The 21,554-nt window shown below is 37.0% G+C and overlaps 1 protein-coding gene across 1 annotated transcript in view; it reads right to left on the reverse strand.

Annotated features, from left to right (window-relative positions):
* Positions 1–462: 462 nt before the first annotated feature.
* Positions 463–21,554, reverse strand: part of LOC144976201 (protein APCDD1-like) — a 78,378-nt gene continuing 57,286 nt past the window's right edge. The window contains exons 2-4 of the mRNA XM_078920385.1: positions 18,065–18,767; positions 1,920–2,071; positions 463–1,517 (exon numbers count right to left, since the gene is read on the reverse strand). Of these exons, the coding sequence (XP_078776511.1) occupies positions 848–1,517; positions 1,920–2,071; positions 18,065–18,767 (1,525 nt within the window). The 3' untranslated portion in view covers positions 463–847. The remainder of the gene's footprint in view (positions 1,518–1,919; positions 2,072–18,064; positions 18,768–21,554) is intronic.

Here is a 21,554-nt window from a genome sequence, read left to right on the forward strand (position 1 = left end):
GTCACTTTAACTGATAGATATTTAGAGTAAACGTTTTCAGGGCAAAATTAAAAAAAAAACAAACAAAAAAACTTTTGCCATGACATAAGAGTTACATAGTTGACTAATTGGAGGACACTTACAAAATCCCGTTCTAGATTGGCGAAAGGCCAAATAATATGGATAATGACCAACATTTGATTTGACGAGCCGGATAAGTGATCTGACGAACAAGATGCTTAAGACTAGCTTACCTTTCAAGATTTTGGACTCGATGGTGGGAGGATACTAATTGATAAATGATACTATGTAGGACTCATTGATTTCAAAGAGTGAGCGGTATCCATATTCCTGAGAATAGTATTTATCGAATTGAGAACGATGGAATCATAGTCTTTCATCAAGGGTAGAAAGATAAGATCTTCATTATTGAAACATGACAATACTTTAGAGACTGATAGATTAAGTATTTTATGTCTTTTATTTGAGCATTACAATAAGCATTGATTCATAATAATAAGAATTTTGTGAAGGCAAAAACTAAACTCTTTGAGATAAAAATAGGATTTTGATAAACAATTATGAAGATGAAAAAGGGGATCCTTTATACCTCATTAGAGATTTTGATAGAAAAAAAAAAACCGATATTGATTATTTTTGTGAACTACGAATCTCAGAAGATTTCTGTTCTTTTAACAGTGTGAACGAAGTTTACTTCACATCATTAATGTCATAACTTTGTGAACTAATAGTAGTGCTCAGAAAAAAAAACAACATTTTCTTTCACAGCGAAAAGATAAATTCACACAACAATGATGCCAACAATTCTGATACAACAAACAGGAAAACGTCATATTTCTTTCATTTTTTAAGTCTGTCCGGCAATTTTTGCTATAACCCAACACAATGCAACAATGACGATCAAGTTAGATCTCTTAGTAAAAGTTGAAGCAGATCCTTTGTCACCCGTGGGCATCAGACTGTCAGGACCTGAAGCTAGCGGAAGTGCCACGCCCCCTGCCCATGAATGACCACCAGGTGCTGTGTTTACACTCATGTCCAAATTCTGATCGTCACATTTCACCAGAGCTTCCTGGAAAGCGGTTGGACGCTCATGTCTGTAAGGTCCAGGTTTTCTGTCGAGTAACCTTTGACCTACGTATAAATGCAACTTCCTGTGAACGATCTCCATTTTCATAATGTCTCTTTCCATATTTGGCAATCTGATCCCTAAAGTTACGCAACCTCCCGTCCAGGTGACATCCTGTTCCACGCCAACTTTCCATGCATGCGCCTTGCCGCATCCTTTTCCGTTGTAATGATTTAAACTGTTGGCCGTGGGCTGATCGTGTGGGACTATCTTCAGACGTGTGACCTTGAAACTGAAATCCTTAGCTCCTTCCACCAAATGGGATTTGGTTCCCCCCAAGAAACTCCCTTTGGCCAGGAGAGAGAAGGACTGTTTCTGACACATTGGGTCGTGGTAGTAATCGTACTGCCCCTGCCATGATGTCCCGTCGGGTAGGAATTTTAGCCATCTGTATAGGATAGAATGGCATTGAAACATAAACAAAATTGTCATGTATCACCATATATTAAAAGGCTTACTACCATAATTTTAAAACGTTACTTTGCCATGTTTTTATTTTTGTTGACATTTTCTTTCTAAAAATATTGCGGCCTTATCAGTAATTAATTTGCCTCTTAATCATAACAAGACTTAAGGACTATTTATAAATAGGAGGGGTCTAAAAACATGGATTTAAAACCGAGACCTTGTGAATTGAGTCTAAAAACTGAATAATTGGAACCCGACAGACAGATAGAAAGAACGTAAGAAAGTAAAAAAGAAAGACACACACACACACAGAGAGAGAGAGAGAGAGAGAGAGAGAGAGAGAGAGAGAGAGAGAGAGAGAGAGAGGGGGGGGATATCTCACCTAGTAAGGAACATCCCGTATTGCCTTGATTCACATCGTGTGCTGACCCATTGTCCCTCGAGGCTTAGAAGTGTTCCGGAGTGACTGCTGAGGCGTGGAGGGTAGAGAGCACTGGAGGACACAATTCGAGAGCAAAGGCCGCAACCAGGAGTCTGAAAAATAATGAAAAACAGAAATAAAAACAAAAGGAACACAAAGAGTCGGAACCATTGACAAAAGAGAGGCGGTCCAAACAAACAAGTAGCGTGTCGCAGAGGTTATTTGGTCTTGTGGTATGACACTCGGAAGATCCTGGGTTCGGGCCTCGCTCAGCGCACAATTGACTCCCTGGAAAAGGCTATTTACTCACATTCTCTCACCGTACACATGTGTAAAATGAGTACCTAGTCGTTAACAGCCTTGTGTCTGTAGGGAAAAAATGTAATATTTCCTAACAGGTGTCATGTTTCGTTCTACACTTTAAGTGTTGCTGTTGTTGGCCAGTGTCACAGTAAAGGTTGTTCACTATTATCTTATTAAATTTTATTTTATTAAGAACTGAATTCATCTCACTCCAGTTATATTTCGGTAGGCTTAGATAAACTTTACCTTCTAATATTAGATCGTCTTTCCTTTTATAGCCTTCCCTCGAATTAATTTATAATTAGTGAATACTTTTCGTTCTACATTCTGTCACGTATCCACTTATTATAAAAGCTGATAGGTCTAACATTCTACACTCACTTCTCTCTACAATCTATGCCGGGCGGCCAGCCGCTCCATTCCTCATATATATTTGAAGATTTTTATCTTTTGGTACTTTGTGGATATTTTATCTCCACCATCAAGACGCCGGAGCTTTTACCTTTGACTGTATAATCCTCAAGGATCAAACCTGAGCCCGCTGCCGAAGAAACATCTGCATAACCCCTTCCCAATTGCCTGGAAGTGGAACTTTACGAGCCTGAGCCTGTTATCGGAGGAATATATTATCCAAGCCTTTCAACTGCCTGGAAACGTAACCTTACGAACCCGACATTATATCGTCATAAGTTACGTAATATATTCACATTTCTATTTGTAACTGCCACAATCACTATTTATCTCTTTTAATTAAATTTTATCTTTCTTTTTATTTCATCTTAAACAAATCGTTAATTGTTTTTCATTTATAGTAACTAGTAAATTCTGGGGCCTCATTCTACATATCTTTATGCATAGTCGAGTAGCTCTTTACTCACTTGAGACCATGGCAGCCAGGGACCCCTTGTAAAGCGCGTTTAGTGGATCTAGCTTTATTTTTTTAAATGCTCAATCTCAAGCGGATAATGCATTTACTTCGTACCTTAAAAGTACCAAGTTCGACTTTCCGCCGCGCTGCATGACTCTGAGCAAGTGATCTTGTTCAAACTAACTTTGCGGAACTGCACTGCGGCTGATCTCTCAAACTTGATATGAATAAGAAATATAAAGAAAATTGATATACAAACCAATTAATTTACCCTTATCCCCAAATTTCAACCAGTCATAAACACTTAACGCACAAGATAAAGATATAACATCATATTAATACAACGATATGTTCGACACCATCGTGTTTAAAATCGTTACTATTTTAAAATTATTTTTCAAGGGCGACATATTTTTAACAAATGGCCGCAAAGAACTTTGGAATGATAGCTCAAAGATAGAGATCATGAAAAAACACATCGAAACCTACAGATCCGTAACCAATAACTCAGCAATTATGTCAGTAGCTTCGGAGTTCTGATAGCTCAGTTCCTAGAGCACGTGCCTCACACGTAAAGAGACATTGCTCGATTCGAACGAAGTCTATATTTTTACCGACCCCCTGTCCATCCAGCAGTAATCGGGTAGTTCCGTCTGTTAGATTTGACGTAAAGTGCTTTGCGATATACTATGTGTACCTATGTAATTAAAGCAATATATGCCGCTAACATTAAAAATTAGGATAAATTCAGCACAGATAGAAGACGTAAGAAAACAAAAGATGCTTTGGCTGACTACTTTATTCAACACATCAGAGCAAACTCGATGCCAGTTAAGACATGACTTTAATCCGGAATGTCTCACCTGTAATGATGAAGATAGATTGTTACACGAAACGATCCAATATCCACTCTTGTTTCGGCCGACAAACACCATGTCAGATAAGAATGCTTTATATCCGATTTCCCGATAATGGAACGAATAGTTGGACATGTGAAATCGTCTAATCGCATTCCGGATACTCTGCGCTGATATAAAACATTTGCTGGGCTAAATTGGTCTTTTATTTAATACAACTTTTCAGCGACATCGTTCCTCATTAGAACATTTTGGAAATATTTACAAACCGTATCTGATTAGTGAAATAATGACGTAAAGATAAACGTTTAGTTTGTTAATTTTAAGGAGTTTGTTCGTAGACTGATAACATTTAGGCACATATTGATGAGATTGAAATTTTGAAAAAAAATTATTGATGATGATGATAATGATGATGATGATGAGGATAACGATGATGATGATGATGATGATGATGATGATGATGATGATGAGGAGGATAACGATGATGATGATGATGATGATGATGATGATGATGATGATGATTATGATGATGATGATGATGATGGTGGTGATTATTATTAACTTTAAATCACAGTATGCATCTAGCGAATATTCAGTGATCCGTACACTTGTTTCCAGGTCTGACAATCCAATTTCTTATGGACTCACTGTTGTAATGGAAATATCAAAAATGAAGCAAAATTTTCATTCCATCGCTCGATATTAAACTGGGCCCAAAATTGGGTTCGGATGTCAGATCTGCATATAAGTAAATTTCGATCCGGACAAAACCTTTAAGGGTAATGCGCTATTCAAGTAAAGGCAGTTTGACTGGAAACGAAAATTATTTAAAAAAAAAACAGTTTCAAAGCCCCGGCCCCAAAACACCCAACAGGACATTACAAAACAAAACACACAAAACAAAAGGACTCCAACCCCCCTCTCCATCCCCCCCCCCCCCCCCGATGCGTCCCGATTTAATTCTCGTAATCCATCCAATTTAAAATGTGTATGTAATCCCCCTGTAAACAAACTCACACTAATATTTAAGTAAGAAAGGTAAATGTTAAACAAAAGACTATGTATAACACACTTGTTAAGATGGTTCTCGAATTAAAGCCATAGAAATCGTTCAAAGAAGTATTTATAAATGTTTAGAGAACTGTTACCCTACCATATCCTTTAGAGCACAGATAATGTAAAAATAACTTGACAAACCAAATAGATGGAATTTCAAAATGAATGAAAAAAACATTAACATATTACATCGTTGCTTCAGAATTCAGCATAAACCCATTGTCTTCACATTGCCCAGTAGGTAGAACAAACTAAGAAGATACAAATGTTTGCATTTTGCCACGTTCGTCGGAAAAAAAATCATAGCCACAAGGTTTGTTTAGCCGGAACTTATAGCTCTATTTATAGCTTAAATGGACAATAGCTGTTGGTTGCTGCCTGTGGATAGGGCACTGCTAAAGACGTCTTTAGTGTTTTAGTCAAATGTGTGTTGTTGACAAATGAGAAACCCGAAACGTCAACATCATCTGTGTTACACTGTGTTACTCTGTTATTCTGTTTCATTATTGTTATCTATAGCTTTTGTTTTAGCTCAATTAAGACATCGAACTGTGAACGACAATTGTAACAAACTCCTCAACATCTATTCTCCACGAGGTATCAGCCCTTCCCCCCCCCCCTCCCCCCCCTAAAAAAGCAAAAATAAAAAAAAAACAAAAAAGAACAAAAAAAAAATAAAAACAAACCAAAACAAAACAAAAAAAAAACAAAAACAAAACAAAACAACAACAAACAAAACAAATAAACAAACAAACAAACAACCCCCCCCCAAAAAAAAAAGGCCAAACAAGCAAACAAAGAAACAACAAACCCTCTTTAATTTATCACTGATCACATACACCCAGTTTTGTGTTATAGTCTATTTTTTTTTCCTACGGGAGTTCACGTTCATGACATATTATTGGGAACACAGTCTAGATATTTTACAGAATGTTGAACTTTGACCTCTTGATGATCGCAAAGCATAAATCTTTTTAAAATCACGATAAATCAAATCTCTCTCTCTCTCTCTCTCTCTCTCTCTCTCTCTCTCTCTCTCTCTCTCTCTCTCTCTCTCTTCCTCGTTTACCTTATCATATGCACATTATGAATACATTACTATTTAAGCAATGTCACGGGTACGTCTTCAATTGACAACGTTTCCCTATCCAACCATTCATCGACAGTGATTTATATCCAATCATTAATATAATATTTAAGTATTGTGAGGTTTTCTAAAGCAATGATATTTCAATCCCGAATCATCAAACACCAGAGTGACAAGTTACTTGAAATAGATGATCTATTGCTTTTACTACGTACCGCCAGAAAGATACCTTAGTTAAAACAGAAATTTTAAGATTGAATGAATAATATTAAGACAAGACTTTAAAAAAAGATGTATCGTTGGGCCCCAATAAATCTCCAAATACCATTATACGCCTGTTGTTGTAAATTGATACATGAGCAAATTTATGTGACCCAATTCGTCAATCTGGTATCTATTCTTTAAGAAATAGGGTTGGGGCTCAAATTTATTCCGTACAGCCATTGTTAAATTTTTGCCAACAAACACAAAATTACTGGCAAATCTAAAAATTATACAACTATTTTTAACATATTTATATACGCGTAACTTACAAACCTTTTCTATGTTAAAGACAGTTTTATCACCCGTTGATTCAAATGATTATTTGTAAAATCTGCTACGGCATAATGATCGGTCATTTAATTGATGTTGTGAATTACCATCTGATTTGCGAGCACCTACAGTATGTTGCCGACCGATATTAATTATTGATAGCTCTAAATATTCGTCTCGATCTATGTTAATAATTAAAATTGATGAGTGCCGTTTCGTTACCGTCTTTATTTCCCTGCAAATGTTGCGGGTTCTCCACTAGTTGTTTCGAAATGAACTGAATGTTAAACATTGAGTTTGAAGTTAAAATGATCAAAATTAGGACATTAAAGTGTTGTGAATTGGAGGAACAAAAAAGTCATTTTTTAAAACTAATAAATGGAGGCATTCATTTCAGGAAACATTTCTTACTCACATTTCCTCACTTTACTTTAGTGTAAACGAGTACTTGACCAGTGATACCGCCGGTTTGATAGTGCTTTACAGATATCACGAATTGTCCATAACTTATGTGTTTCTTGTGACTTGTAAAAAGTGTTGAGTACAATTTATGAATATTGCGCTCTTTATAAGCTCACGATTTTGTTTTGACCAGAAACCACATCAGAAGTTGAGAAAGCTTTCTTCAAATAAAAGTAGTTTGAAATGAATACAATATATCATGACGGACGAGACACTTTCATTTTCTCAAAACCTATTCATGTTTTCATGTCTTCAAACGGTTATACCTTTTAACAGCAGCATCATATTTCTTGCAAATAACAATTTCTTCCATTTTCCGCCCGGATAAAACTACGGCCGGTCAAAATGAAACATAATATGCTAAGAATATTTTAAAGTATAAATAAGAAGAAATGGGAAATTTTGATTTTTGTCACTATAAAAATACTTGTTTGTCTCCTCTATAAGACAAATAAACTTTAGTCAAATGTTATATTTCTGACAAGAAATCATGTTTTTAGCATCTAAATTACCTAAACACAGACTGTTTAGATGCGGTGGGTTACTAATGTCAAGATAAAGTAAGATCTAATCCCGAGTAAAAAGGATTAAATAAAGAAAGTGATAATAAATAGTAATGTGCCTTACTTTGACAAAATATCATTTTTTTTCTAATTTTGGTAACAATCTTTTTACTTCATAACTCAATTGATTAAATAGGCTCTAAGCTTGTGTAAGAATCTTAAACCAAATACTTTATATAAGTTCTTAAGGAGTCACAGGCTGAAGATTTTTTGACGAGGTGTGAGTCATTTCAATCTATAGATATTTGGATTAATCTATTTTTTTAGCCAAGCCATACACAGCCGCTTTAAGCTGGTATCAAGGCCGGGTGATTTAGAAAATGAAAATTGATTTATGGTCTTAAATATCAAACGTATTAAAAAAAAGTACTGAAGACAGATCGACAAGTTTCTTAAAGTGACAAAAAATTCAATTCTCACATTTTTAGTATATTCTTCTAATAAAACCACATTTTTGGCACCAGATTAAACCGTTTAAAGGCAACGGGTCACAAATGACAAAAATGTGTTTTGTCAGTGTACGGGAGTACTGGTGATATACTAGGCCATCAATCTTGGTAGGTTTCAAAGCCTCAAAGAAATGTGTCAGGAAAAGGACAATTTCAAAACCATTGGTACATTCAGAGACGTAGACGTGAGGAGATATATCCATTTCAAATTGGGACCACTTTAAAGATCACGCAGCGATATCAGACACCGAAATAATTACCTTTTGAAATTTCAGTTGAATATTTCGGTTGTAAATAGATGGTCTATCCATTTTTACCCTCTTCTTTTTCAACCCCTTTTTTTTAAACGGTGAAAATGAGAGATTTGGGTCCTGAAAGTTCATTTAGCTGAGCATTCGATTTTTCACCTCATTGGTCTCTCCAAATTCAATCGCGGTTTTAACTAATTGGTACCTCTGCCCACCCATAATAACAGTGAATAGTTGGGTAGCTGGATCTATTATATCCTTTAGAAGTTTTAACTTAAGAGCAAGAGGAATATGACGATGAGCTAGAAATGATAGAAATCAATAAAGGATATAAATAGTTTGAGTTTCACTCTTTATCAGAACAAATTCAGGATGTAGAAAAATGAACTGTTGTCATTGTCGACAAGTACACACTAAGACGATGCACCTAGCAACATTATCTTGTACCTGTAGTTATGGGGATCCGAGGACTTAATTGCCTATCTAGTTGTTGGTTTTGATTCTGCTTTTTTTTTTTTTTTGGTTGTCAGCGCATTTATTTTTATTCATTGTTTTTCTTCGGGGAGGGGAGAGGGAGAGGGTGATTAAATGTATATGTGATTCTATATATTTGAGACACCTTTGTCAAATTTTTGTCGCAGTAACTGAAACAGATATCTGTTATAAAGTTTATCTCCGATAGGACTTCAACAGAGTATCAAAACTGACTTGGATTCAATCAAGGACCTGACAATCCAAAGGGGAGACAACTTGGTACTACGCCACTGGCTCTTCCGACCATGGATTTCTTGCGGGATTCGATCAAGAACTTTTCAGTCTAAAAGAGAATGACTCGATACTGTGCTATAAACTCGATCTACCCTAGATTTGATGCAGCGAAGCATAACAACGGTCAACGTGTCGTATTTCATGTAGGTCAGTATTTGATGCAGCAAAGAATGTTTAAAATAATCAGCAAGCTGTATTCTTATTATGATTTTCAAGTAGATTAGAGACTGACAATATTATAGAAGCAAGTTAAATTAAAAACTCCTAAATAAGTGTCCTTAAAAATCCATTTACTTTGAAATTTCAGGGAAACACGGAGAGTTTAATGGAGTTATATTAGGACAAAGATATCATCGTATTTATCTATAAATGAAAACTGATACCTATGGACGAAGATAACTGACTTTGGTAGATAAGGAAAGGTTCACAGAGTGCAATAAGTTGGCTACGGCCAGGTCTGATAAGTAAACTCAATTATGAGCTCGAATTAACAATTGTTGTAATGAATAATATTTAATTTTGCGTTGGTTTAAAAGTATTTAATCTACAACAATGAGACCAGCCATAACAATTTGGGTTATCAGACCTGCAAATGAGAACAAGTCAGGCCACGGCTAATTAAATAAATTTGATAACCGCCAAAGTTAATACAAAGATACTTGAAGCGGATGACTGGTAAAAGTAATGTAGAAAATGAATGTAACAGCTTCAAAGATAATAACATACCAAACACGGAACCTTTTGGGTTCAAACCCCTAATTTTGACTTTATATTTGCCCGCATGAGGTTCATAGAGTGTAATGAATTGACTACCCCTAGAGTTGATTGCGCAATAATGGGCTTGAATTAACATGCATTGTTATATATACTCGCACCTCTGCTTTCTTCTCGTATTTAACGCGATGTAATAACGTTTTTAGTATTTTTTGTTATAGGCCGAAAAAGAGTTTTGAGCCCCAGGAGATTTTACATTTTTTTGGGGACAGAAACAACGCTGTTAACGGACAGTTACTCGTTTTACACTTGAGTACGTTGAGAAAATGTGAGTAAAGAGCCTTTTCCAACGACTCAACTTTGCACTGATTAGAGCTTGACTCGAACGCGGGACTTAACGGTCCGGAGGCGAGTGTCATAACACAAGACCACAAGCTGCACACATGGATTTAGTTTGGGTAAACAATGCTTATCTCAAGTTTCATCCAGAACAGATCCCTCTGCATCCTGCGTCACGATCGTACAAACACTAGATAATCTCCTTTTGAGTGAATACATTTTTCCTTATCTTCTGGTCAATAAACGTTCTCAATTCTTGCTTTGTTCTAAGCACGATTTTCTCCGAGGCGAGTACATCTATTTTTTATAGACTAGTTTGGCCGCAAACTCGAGCTCACGAAGTTTTTATAAGTGATACACACACAAACGAGAATGGAAAAATATCCAATAGATCAATTGATTTCAATGACGAATACCATTGAAACTGTCATGCTCACCTTATCAAATTTAGATAAATGAGAAAATCAGTTTTATTCCACACCTCTCCCAAAATAATAACGCCTAATTACATCATGTTTACAATAATAAGTAGTGACATCAGATTATCAATCGTAAATTTCACTAAAAATCAGATTATTTGAAAAGAAATAAAATTTGAATGTTTTTGATGATGTCTTTTATTCAAAGATGACGCAATAGGAATTGGCTGAGGGGTAGAATAAATGACTTTTTTACACTTGCGTTTTGGACTTCGAACTTTGTTCCCAACAAGCACTCGCAAGCTCGTGCAGCGGTTGGGAAAACGTCCCATCTTTCCAAAAAGCAAGAGTGTAAGAATCGTATGATACATAATTAACCAGTTAAATCCGAACTCTGGAAAAAACTCGTATTTAAAATGTTGGCCAAAAAAAAACTCGTTATACACATATCGATCGATTTGAATGACCCTCATCTTGGTAAAAAAACTCTCAAACCTTGGACTTAGCGGAGTCCCAGGTGTGAGAGTGTATGCCAAGGGGGAAGGGGGGGGGGGTAGAACTCACAGCAGGTTACCTTCTGTCCACCAAAGCAGGTCAAACGACCCCATCTAAAATTGAGGAATTAATTATCCAACCGTATAGAAATATGATGGCGTGACTAAGTTGTAGATTCGTCCTAATTTAAATCGATTGACGCAAAGTGTTCATATTCAAATATCTGATCAAAAAGAATTCGTCGTACGATGGCAAAACGCCGTAACGTATAATAGTAAAGGTAGCTTATGTCAAAAGGCCCTTGAATACATTGTGAAGAAAATTGAGGTAGATGTGAAAATTCCCTGATCTGATCATAATATATTCCATGTATTAAATGCCCTTATAACAATTATTTCATTTTGGTCACAAATGTGACCAACCGCCTCAATTCGGTATTATATAGGAGTAAACTACATTCAAAGGGTTGAATGCCAAGTAAAACCGTTAGAATATATTTGAGATTTAAGTAAATTTGATAAACAACGTTCCTTCTTATCATTGTTCTTTTTTTTATTTTATAGGTTTCATAGTTCATGATTATGTTTGCCCCAACATAATATTGGATTGAGACGGTTGGTTACAAATTTATTTTATGTATAGATTAAATTAAATTATGTTCCCTGGCTTGTCTTTGCCCGATATTTTATCGACATTTGAAAATGATTAGAAAAGCTAATAAATAAGATAAAGATTAGATTAAGTGAGTGAATCCATAAATTGTAAAGAAATAAATAAATATGTGAGTGACTGGGTGAGTGAATATGTTACTATTGGTTTCTGTGGACATCCACTACAAATACGAGTACGTGTTACAATGCCTTAGGTCTTGAAAATCAGGGGGGAATAATTTTCTTTTTAAAGTTACACCCTAGCCAATGGTCAAATGTTAAAGCTATTTCGGTGGACATATGCTATAAACCCCCGTTGACGTCTTCATATTATGTCTTATAAAGTGTGAGGAACCTTCGTCTATTTTACAGTCATAAGAGACCCTTCAAAAATGCTGAGAGCTATTTCTGTGGACATGCACTTTAAATACGTGTTGACGTATTCTTCGTTGGTGAAGTAAAAGGTCGGATGAGACCGACCCGTATCTATAAATGTCATCCTTTAATAATCATCTTGATATTTTCCCAATCTCCTTCTCCATCTTCTGGAGACAAGTCTAATCGGATATCCATGGTACACTTTGGTTGCAAAAGATCCTTCTCTAAATATCATGTCCTAATCCTTCTTCTGTTCTTGACCTTACCGGTTTTCAAACTCTTAATTGACAAGAGGTGTATAAAACTACAACGTCTTTTTAGCATGGATGAGACTCGAATAAATAAATACAATATTATATTCTTGTCATGTTTAAGGCGACGCAAAATTGACTGTGTGTGAAGGGCTCCTCACTCACGTTTTTCTCACGTTTTCCTCGTGAGCGTCTAGAGCTCATATTGTATGAGATGCTGGCGCTATATATATATAAGTGTGTAATATTAAATGTGAAATAAGTACCTGGCCAGTAATAATGATGTCTCAGGCTCAAGAAATCATAATCAGCAGCGTGGCTCAGCACGTTAAGTATATATTTTGCGCTATATACAAGCTCATTTTAGAAATGCCCAAGTCACCCTTAACTGAGGAAAATGATTATAGCTTTTCTCTATGGGAAGAATCTTAAATTTCTCTATTTCTGGTCGTTATGACTTTAAATTTACTCCGTGGCATAATATGTCACTCCTGCATAAATCCAATTTGGGATTGTGAATCTCATATCAACTCTCCACCCCCCCCCCCTCTCATATTATCAGCCAGATCATTTGTATAAATAGACCTTCAGAGCCATAAGGCATGGTTTCTATGTATTAAACGGGCAGTAGCTATTGTTAACTACCCTTTGGATGGGACTCTAGTCTTTTGCAAAAGTATTAATTTTTCGCCAGAGCTAACAGACCCAGCTACTCAACCACTGTTGGGTGGACAGGGCAGGGGGTCAGAAAAATAATCTGGTTATCACCCGGGATCGATCCAGGTCCCTTTGCGTTTGAAGCGAATTCTCTACCAACTTAACTATCGGGACCCGATCTTTTGTGTATACTAAGCGTTATGGTTTTGTTTTTGAAATATTATGGAACCGTGGTTGGAGGGCATTCGTTAATTAATTCTATTTTCCCCGTTGTATTCCTTCCGCGGGGAAGAAAATTTGCGCGTCAACAAGCCAAAACGGATGTGGTGAAGCCAGGCTGCTATCATGATTACGTGATATCTCTGGTGCCGTCAGGCATTAGCATTTCAACGGTCTTCATTAGCAGATGTCACTGGATGAAGGTAGGACGGTGGAGGATGCAAGATGGAGGGCGGGAGATGGAAGATGGAAGCTAGAGGATGGAGAAAAGGGCTACAGGGTAGCAAGAGAGGCCTAGACACACACACACACACACACACACACACACACACACACATGTAGAGGAAGGGAGAGAGAGAGAGAGAGAGAGAGAGAGAGAGAGAGAGAGAGTTTGTGTCCGATAGATAGATAGATAGATAGATAGATAGATAGATAGATAGATAGATAGATAGATAGATAGACAGATAGATAGATAGAGAGATAGATAGAGATGATAGATAGATAGATAGAGAGAGAGAGAGAGAGAAAGAGAAAGAGAGAGAGAGAGAGAGAGAGAGAGAGAGAGAGATTGTTGCTATCCTATTTCTGTTCAATCAAACAACTTAACTCAAGTCTAATATTCGTGGCTATAAATTCAATCATCCAGCATCTAAATCGCCGCACATAATACCGAATTGAGACAATTGGTCACATGATAATAAGAGAAAGTGACTTTCAAAACCCGCTAAGTCTCATCCGTAAAGAAAATGAGTGTAACTCTTAAACAATCCATTGACTTACTGACTTATGAGACTTTCGCATCTATGACATCGGACTGGGACGCCTCTGCTTCCTCCTGCTTCCTCGAAACCGGGGTAGGAGTTGCCAGGCTTTTCCACCAGCAAGAGGAGACATTGGGTGGCAGCCAATCGGATTCGTTCGAGAACCTGCTTAACGCTCACTTCATCAGTGGGGGTTTGCCGCCTGTCGACGAATTCAATCCCTCCACCAGTAAGAGGAGCGAATCGGCTTCGGTCGAGAACCTGCTTGACGGCAAAATCGCTTCATCAGTGGGGACTTTCCACCTGTCCAACATGTACCTGATGTGGGAAAGAACCCGAACTCTCAGAGCATCTAGTTGAACGGTTTGTTGTGACGAAGCTTCCGGGCGGGTTTGCGAATGTGCACGAGTGCGTTAAAGAATTTGCAGATTGGGTCGATCGTCATAACATAATAGTGTGATCTCCATTAGAAGCTGCTGCCGCCTGTCCAAGAAGTGCCCGTTGTGGTCAAGAGCCCGAAACCGCAGAGCATCTAGTTAAACGGTGCAATGTGACGAAGCTTCTGGGAGGGTTTGCGACGGTACACGAGTGCAGTAATGAATTTGCGTCCTGGATAGATCGTCATAACATAATAGTGTGAGAACCATCAGAAGCTGCTGCCTCCAACTAGGTCGTGCTTTAGATCTAACCAACGTTGCCGATCCGCAGCAATTGTCTGCAGTGCCTGCAGATCCTCAATGGTGCTGGGATTTAGCTGCTGATCTTCCAATGTCCTTAGATCCTGGTTGGGCCAGGCGGGTAAGGTTGTTATTGGTTTTCCCGGAATAGGTTTCTGCACTTTTTGATACATGTGGTCATTGCAATATTTGTAGAAATTTTCGAATCTTGTCTAAGAATACCACCCCCCCCCCCCCCCCCCCCCCCCCCTCAAAAAAAAAAAAAAAGAATGGAAGAGAAAGCGGAGAAGACCCAAAGAAATCTGGCGAAGGACCATGGAAAAAGAATTAAAAGAAGCAGACCTGTCCTGGAATACAGCCACCGCAAAAGCAGCCGATCGCAAAAAATGGAGATGTCTGGTGGATGCCCTATGTGCCACAAGGCCCGAAGAGGATTAAATACGCTACGCCAAAAAAAAAAAAAACACAAAAAAAAAACGCCATCTCTGATCCAGAATCCATTTGTCTCCATAAAATCATAAGGACAAATTTGAATTTTCAAACACTTAGGATTAAGTTCTATGAGACAAATAAGACACGTATTTACTTCTTTGAGTTCCTAAATAAATGACAGATTTCTGTGAATGATGAAATGAAAAAGAGACGGAGCAGGTTTTAGAGGCCGACTCCTCGTTTATATGATGGAATAAGACTTGAGCTTGGTAAAATTATACCATTCGTTCATTAAATAGTTTGCCTTCCTCGTCAATTGCTTTCACCAATTGCTGTATTATGGAGAAATACGTTTTTAAAAAATTGGCTGGAAAACTCGTCCTTCAAATAATATCATTCGATCTAAATCACCCTCATCTTGGCAAAAACTCTTAAACCGGGGACTTCGCCGAAGTCCCCGATTTGCGAATCCCATGTGTGAGAAGTTTTGCCAAGATTAGGGTCATTTATATCGAATGATATTTAAAGGACAAGTAATCTGGCCAAATTTTTAACTACTTGTCTTTCCAGAGAAGGATATTTTACTGTTTAAAGAACCCTATCAATTTGCATTTAATTTGCTTCTATATTGTCAACAGGATTCATTAGTCTGATGTCACATCCGCCCAGCAAAGAGAGGCTTGGTTCTAAACAAAGAAAATCGGTACTTTTAATTATTGATGCTGGTTAGAAATTTTTCACATGTTATGTGATCAGAAATATATAAAAGTCAAAACATGATCAGATTTATAATGTTTTTCTCTTCTGGATGCACTGTTATGCCCGTCCGCCATTGTTCCGATAGTTTAGAACCAGTTACTATGTTACTATGCGTCATGACGAGGGAAAGGATGTCACGACTGTTGAAGCCTATTTCTAATCTAATTGAGAATTATAATTAGAATACAACTTGCTTATTTTTTCGCTTCTTTTTACTTCTTCCTGCATCAAACACTGATCTCTGTTATAGTTTCCTGCATGAAATACGACGCGTATTTTTCGAAAGTACGGATGTTTACTATCTAGTTAAAAGAATCGTCCCCACATAAAGATTGCTTTGTTAAACGTCTGTTTAAATGATTCCGTGTTGTTTAGTTAGATGGTGACTTACAAAGTCGTTGTTTATTCCAGTCGTATACAGTAAGACCGAGGAGATATTCCGACGTCTTATACCCGACGGCGTAATTACAGATAAAGTAAATACAGCCATACTATGACAGAACGCCTTTTTAATCTGGCCAGACAACATTAATTCATCTATCAGTTGATTATAATAACCCCCAACTTTAAAAAAGTCTTACAACTAACTTAAAATGTTTCAGGTTTAAGGATTTTTAAAAGTCGGGTGTTGTACTCATTTATCAAGCAAAATGTTTTGGCCAAATTGAAAAAGAAAAAAAAAAAGATGATTTTCAGTTGATTATCAGTTGAATTTCCCTAAAGCTTCAGAAATGAAACCTGTGGAATGGTCTTTATTTGATTTCTGGATTGTAGAAATTCTTTCCTTGTATAAGACTCGGCATGAATCGTGGGGCTTTTTCAAGTGAAAGGGTCGAATGAAAAGAAATCTTTCAAATAAATTTCAATTTAACACGCAGATAGGTTTTTTATGTGTTTTATTGGTTGTGATTCTTTATGGTCTTGTGGTTTGACACTCGGTTTGTAACCTATGGTCCTGGGTTCGAGTCCCTCTGTGGGCAGTACAAAGTTAAGTCATTAAAAAAAAAAGATGTGGAAATGCTCTTTGAAGAAAGCTACACTATTTATTTCTGACAAGTATGGCGTAAAAATTTGAGAAAATTACCCGCCATACTCAGAAATAGCCGGCCGGAAACAGTGTAATCTCTGTCGGAAAGAAAATGTTATCATAGCGCTTTACAGACGGTATGTCTGGATGGGGTCTTCTAGCCTCCCATGGTGTGTTTTTTATGTCTAATAATAGGCGTTTTTTCTTGCCCTGTCCTTGCGCTTGTTCCCTCCCCACTCCTGTTTGTTCCCTATGTAGTTGAATCAGTCTTTGTCTTGGTTTTTCTTTGGTGCTTTTAATTTCAGATATACAACTTTTCCTCTTCCTTTTTACTGGCGCTGAAAATTGACCTACTAGTGTTGCAAACGCTGTAAAACCCATAAAACAAGCAAACAAACAAACAGATGGCATGTCTTGCTCTGCATGTTCAGTTCAAATGCTGTTTCACTTTTTAATCGCCTTAAGCACATTTAGAGGGGATTGGTCTGTAGAAAAGTTCACTAGACTAAGCCGAAGGACAGAAATATAGATGTGTTTTTTATATTTTTTAAAATGCAAATAGCTAGAGTACCACAAATTTACCCTCGTGCTTACTTTTATCTTGAATCAGGTTAAACATGATAATGGTCTCTAAATAATGCTTTTCTACAATGCTCTTATATTGAAAGAAACCGCCCAATGGTGGAAAAACGTATACATTCATAAATGCGGACAGTAAGATGTTAATGAAATTTTCGGACAATGAGAAAGCACCTCCAGACGTAACATCCATCTCAATAAGACAAGAAAAATGTGTGGGAAATGTATTTCTTCAGGGTCTACTGATGTGCCACATCCTTCTTCGGACCATATTAAAGTAGGTTATGTTGTGAGTCTAAGACCGCATCTCTAAACCACAGCGAAAGCCATTATTTTTTCACTGCATTGATATTAAAACATTGCCAGGGAAAAATTCACAATTGCCTTTTGAAAAATTCTTTAAGATTTGAACCAAAAATCTGCCGTAAAGGCTGAATGCCCCCCCCCCCCCCCCCCCCCCCCCCCCGAAAAAAAAAGGCACAAATCTGATCGAATCAAATTTTTGCAGGATGTCATAAAGTTTAAACAAGGAATGAAAAGGTCATTCTTACCTTCCCATCCTTTAGTGGGGTTTGAAAACTGCTAGGTCGATGTTTTAGTCGTTTACTGGGTCTAGAATGGACAGCACCCAGCAAGAGTTCTCTGGTCACGTGAAGTTCTTTGAAGGTCTCATTGGCCAGGGCGGCATTTGCAGCAGCCGCCATTTTGTGAGGGATACGACGTCGATGGTGGGAGTGGAACTTGTTCTTATGCTTTTTCTGTTGCACCAAAACGAGTTGAAGCTCATGAAGGGAGAAATTAAAAACTTTGAAACAGTCCTTTTCAAGTTTGTATTCGTCCTTCAACAACGAAAATGAGTGAGAATGGGTATGTTTCGAAGTCTCATGGATTTCATCTGATGTCACATTTTCATTTGAGAATGGTGGGGCTTTATATATGATATGGCGTGAAAATGGTCGGAGATGTTTGTACGCATGGAGGTCCTTACAACCCACGGTTAGTTTTTTGGCCAATTCAAATGTAACGTTTTTGGTGTAAGGAATCACAAAGGATTCGAGGACTTCATAAGAAGCTTCTGTACCGCCTTGAACCGTCCAAGATGGCTCCTGTAATTTGTGGGTACCACGTGACTCAATGGCGTACAACGGTTGGTTGCAATCGGGATCTGAGTAGTGATAGACTGTCGAATGGAATGTTGAGTTGTAAAATTTGAAATACCTGATGACGTATTCAGGACCTGATCGAATCTCACACCTGGAAAAGAGACAAAAACATCAAAATTTACAGTTTAAATATACTTACTATGATGTTTATTTACTATCCAATAATCATAAAATATCAAATGAGGTAACTTTGCCTGAACCGGGAATTATGCTTCTTAAGCGTCGAACCAATCAAGTCTGATGAATTTAATAGCTGTTATTTCATTTGAATAAAAACAGAAAAATAACTCACAAAGGTGACTGATCATTCTCAAAATATTAAAAATTTATCGGAGCAACATTTTTCCTTGAGGAAACGCTACCACATTTAAGGGAACTTACAAGAGGACAATTTAGATTAATGTAATCAGGCAATCGAAGACTGTAAAGCTACAGGAAATAACTGAGTCTTTTGGTGCGACTTCTTAATCTTCAGACACTATGTCACTTCCGGAGGGATTATGATAATCCATCCAACAATTATATGCGCATGACGTAATGAATAAGTTACTTTGTTTAAGTGGTTAATTCGGACATTGATTACTTCACAAGGAACTCAGAGATAGAAGGAAGCGCAAAAAAAAGAAGAAAAAGAATGGAAATAGAATAAAACAGATGAACTATACTAAGAAATCTCAACAGGGAATATTCTATTATATTCTCTCTTCTCTAAACTCTTAAAAATTCTACGTTTAATTCAACCCACGCTCAGCCGCGAATTTAATTTGAATAAGATGAACAATACCAAATCCTTTACCCGTAAAGCAATCACTTCCGTGTCACCTTTCGGGTTTCACATAAGACCCCAGTATCATTATCATGGCGACCGGATCACGACAACAAAATTTATAGTCCGAAGATTAACGCAAACAGAATATCAATTTCCACTTCCTCCGATCTACTGCGCAATGACAAAACGCATTTTTTCATTTTGTTCAGAAAAAAAACATCTTATAGTATATTGATGCACCGATTACCCTCAAAATAATCAAATTATTTTAATCATAAATCTTCCACAGAACATCTTTAAAAGCCTTAAACTAGACACTTTTACTTTTTGATGAGTTTGGAGTCATCTTATTCCACCAATATCTGAGGTAAACGTTTTCTGGCCGAACTAAAAATGCGTTTTTTTTCGAATTTACGACACATCCACATCCCAAAGGAATTGCTAAAACTGCTCAGACTGCCACCCATTTTTTCTCGTTTGGCCGACAGCTTTATATTATTGTTTCTTTACTTTCGCACAGACGACCCAATCTCCAGTCACTCTGATGTCAATTAATCCGACCCTCTATAAGAAATTGGAGAATGGATTTCATTGCCCTTGACATTGATACTTTTTCATCCTGACCCCTCACAAAACTCGACAATTCGAATATTGATATACGATTTTTGGCCGATGACAGGAATTATATTGACCAGAGAGGGAAGTCCGAGTTTACGAGCTCTTTTCTCGAGGTCAACAAGTAACGGTGTCGAGTATGACACCTTATTTTCACATGTAGAAAAATTAAAGAAAATACAATGCATTGGTAAAATTGAAATACGATTCTTTCACTCTTGCTTTTTGGAATTCCAGACGTGTTCCCGACTGCTGTATGCACGAGCTTGTGAGTGCGCGTTGGGAACAAAGTTCGAATTCCAAAACGAAAGAGTGTATGAAATCATTTATTCTCCCCTTCAATCGATCCTATTTCCTCCTCTTTGAATAAAAGACATCTTCAAAATCATTTAAATGATAGGCCTAACTTCTTTTTAAATAATCTGATTTTTAGTTAAATTTACCCTTTATAATCTGACGTCACAAATCATTATTGTAAACATAATATCATTACGCGTTACTATTTAGGGAAAGGGGTGGAATATTACACAATAAATCATTTGTTTGCGCACTACATCATCAATCTTGCAGATTTTACCACTTTTTATCTGACCCGTATTTTAATAGAGACAAAAAAGAGTTTATATCTTTATCTATTATAGGATTATTGGATTCTTCAGTTTTGGATTCTGGTCAAGTTTTTAATCGCAGCAAGATCTTGAAAGAAGCCGTTATTTGTATGTCTGAAGGGATTGTACTTATATGAAAATTCGACGCAGTAAAAGCGAAGACAATGGAACAGTCAAAAGAAAGTGCATAGATCCTACTGTTCAGCAGCAGTTAAAAGCGACGATCACATAGGAAAACAAATATGCTTCAGAGATTGTCTAAAAAGGATCTATAAATAAGATATAACGTATTTTCTCTGCCAATGTCTGCTTCAGATTGTGATGTTTAACAGTCGTTCAGAATCTGGAAGAAAATGTCTAGTCATCCTTCTAAAATTGACTTTTCGTGCATTCTTTAGTTCTTTATTTTCTTAAACGTTGACCTTACAAGGGCTTAGTGCTTCAAACTTCTACATTGCTACTTTTGGCTCAGACAAACAAAATCATCAAAATATGTGGTTCATCACCTCAAAACGGTATTATGTCGGGACGGTTCAGATGATTAAAAATGAATTTAAAGCTTGAAATATGAGGCTTGTGCCAACAAATTATAGTGTTTCATTTGTTAAATTTGAAAAATAATATAAATTCTAAAAGAGCTAAAATGTAAAATTTCATATTTCTGAACATTTCAACTTCTGATCTGATTTTCAACATCAGGGTCCACCATAACATGATATTAGATTGACGTGGTAAGTCACTCTCAACTCATGTGTTAATGAGTACCTAGCTATAGGCAGTGACAGATATTGTAAGAGTGTTAGTTCCTACAAAAAAGACGCATAACAGCCGACTGGTACTGTATGGGATGGAAATATGGTTCCATATGGCTTGTTGGGGGATTATA

This window comes from Berghia stephanieae, chromosome 7, assembly GCF_034508935.2.
Source record: "Berghia stephanieae isolate SIO BIC M18660-M18661 chromosome 7, UCSD_Bste_1.3, whole genome shotgun sequence".
NCBI classification, from domain to species: Eukaryota; Metazoa; Mollusca; class Gastropoda; order Nudibranchia; family Aeolidiidae; genus Berghia; species Berghia stephanieae.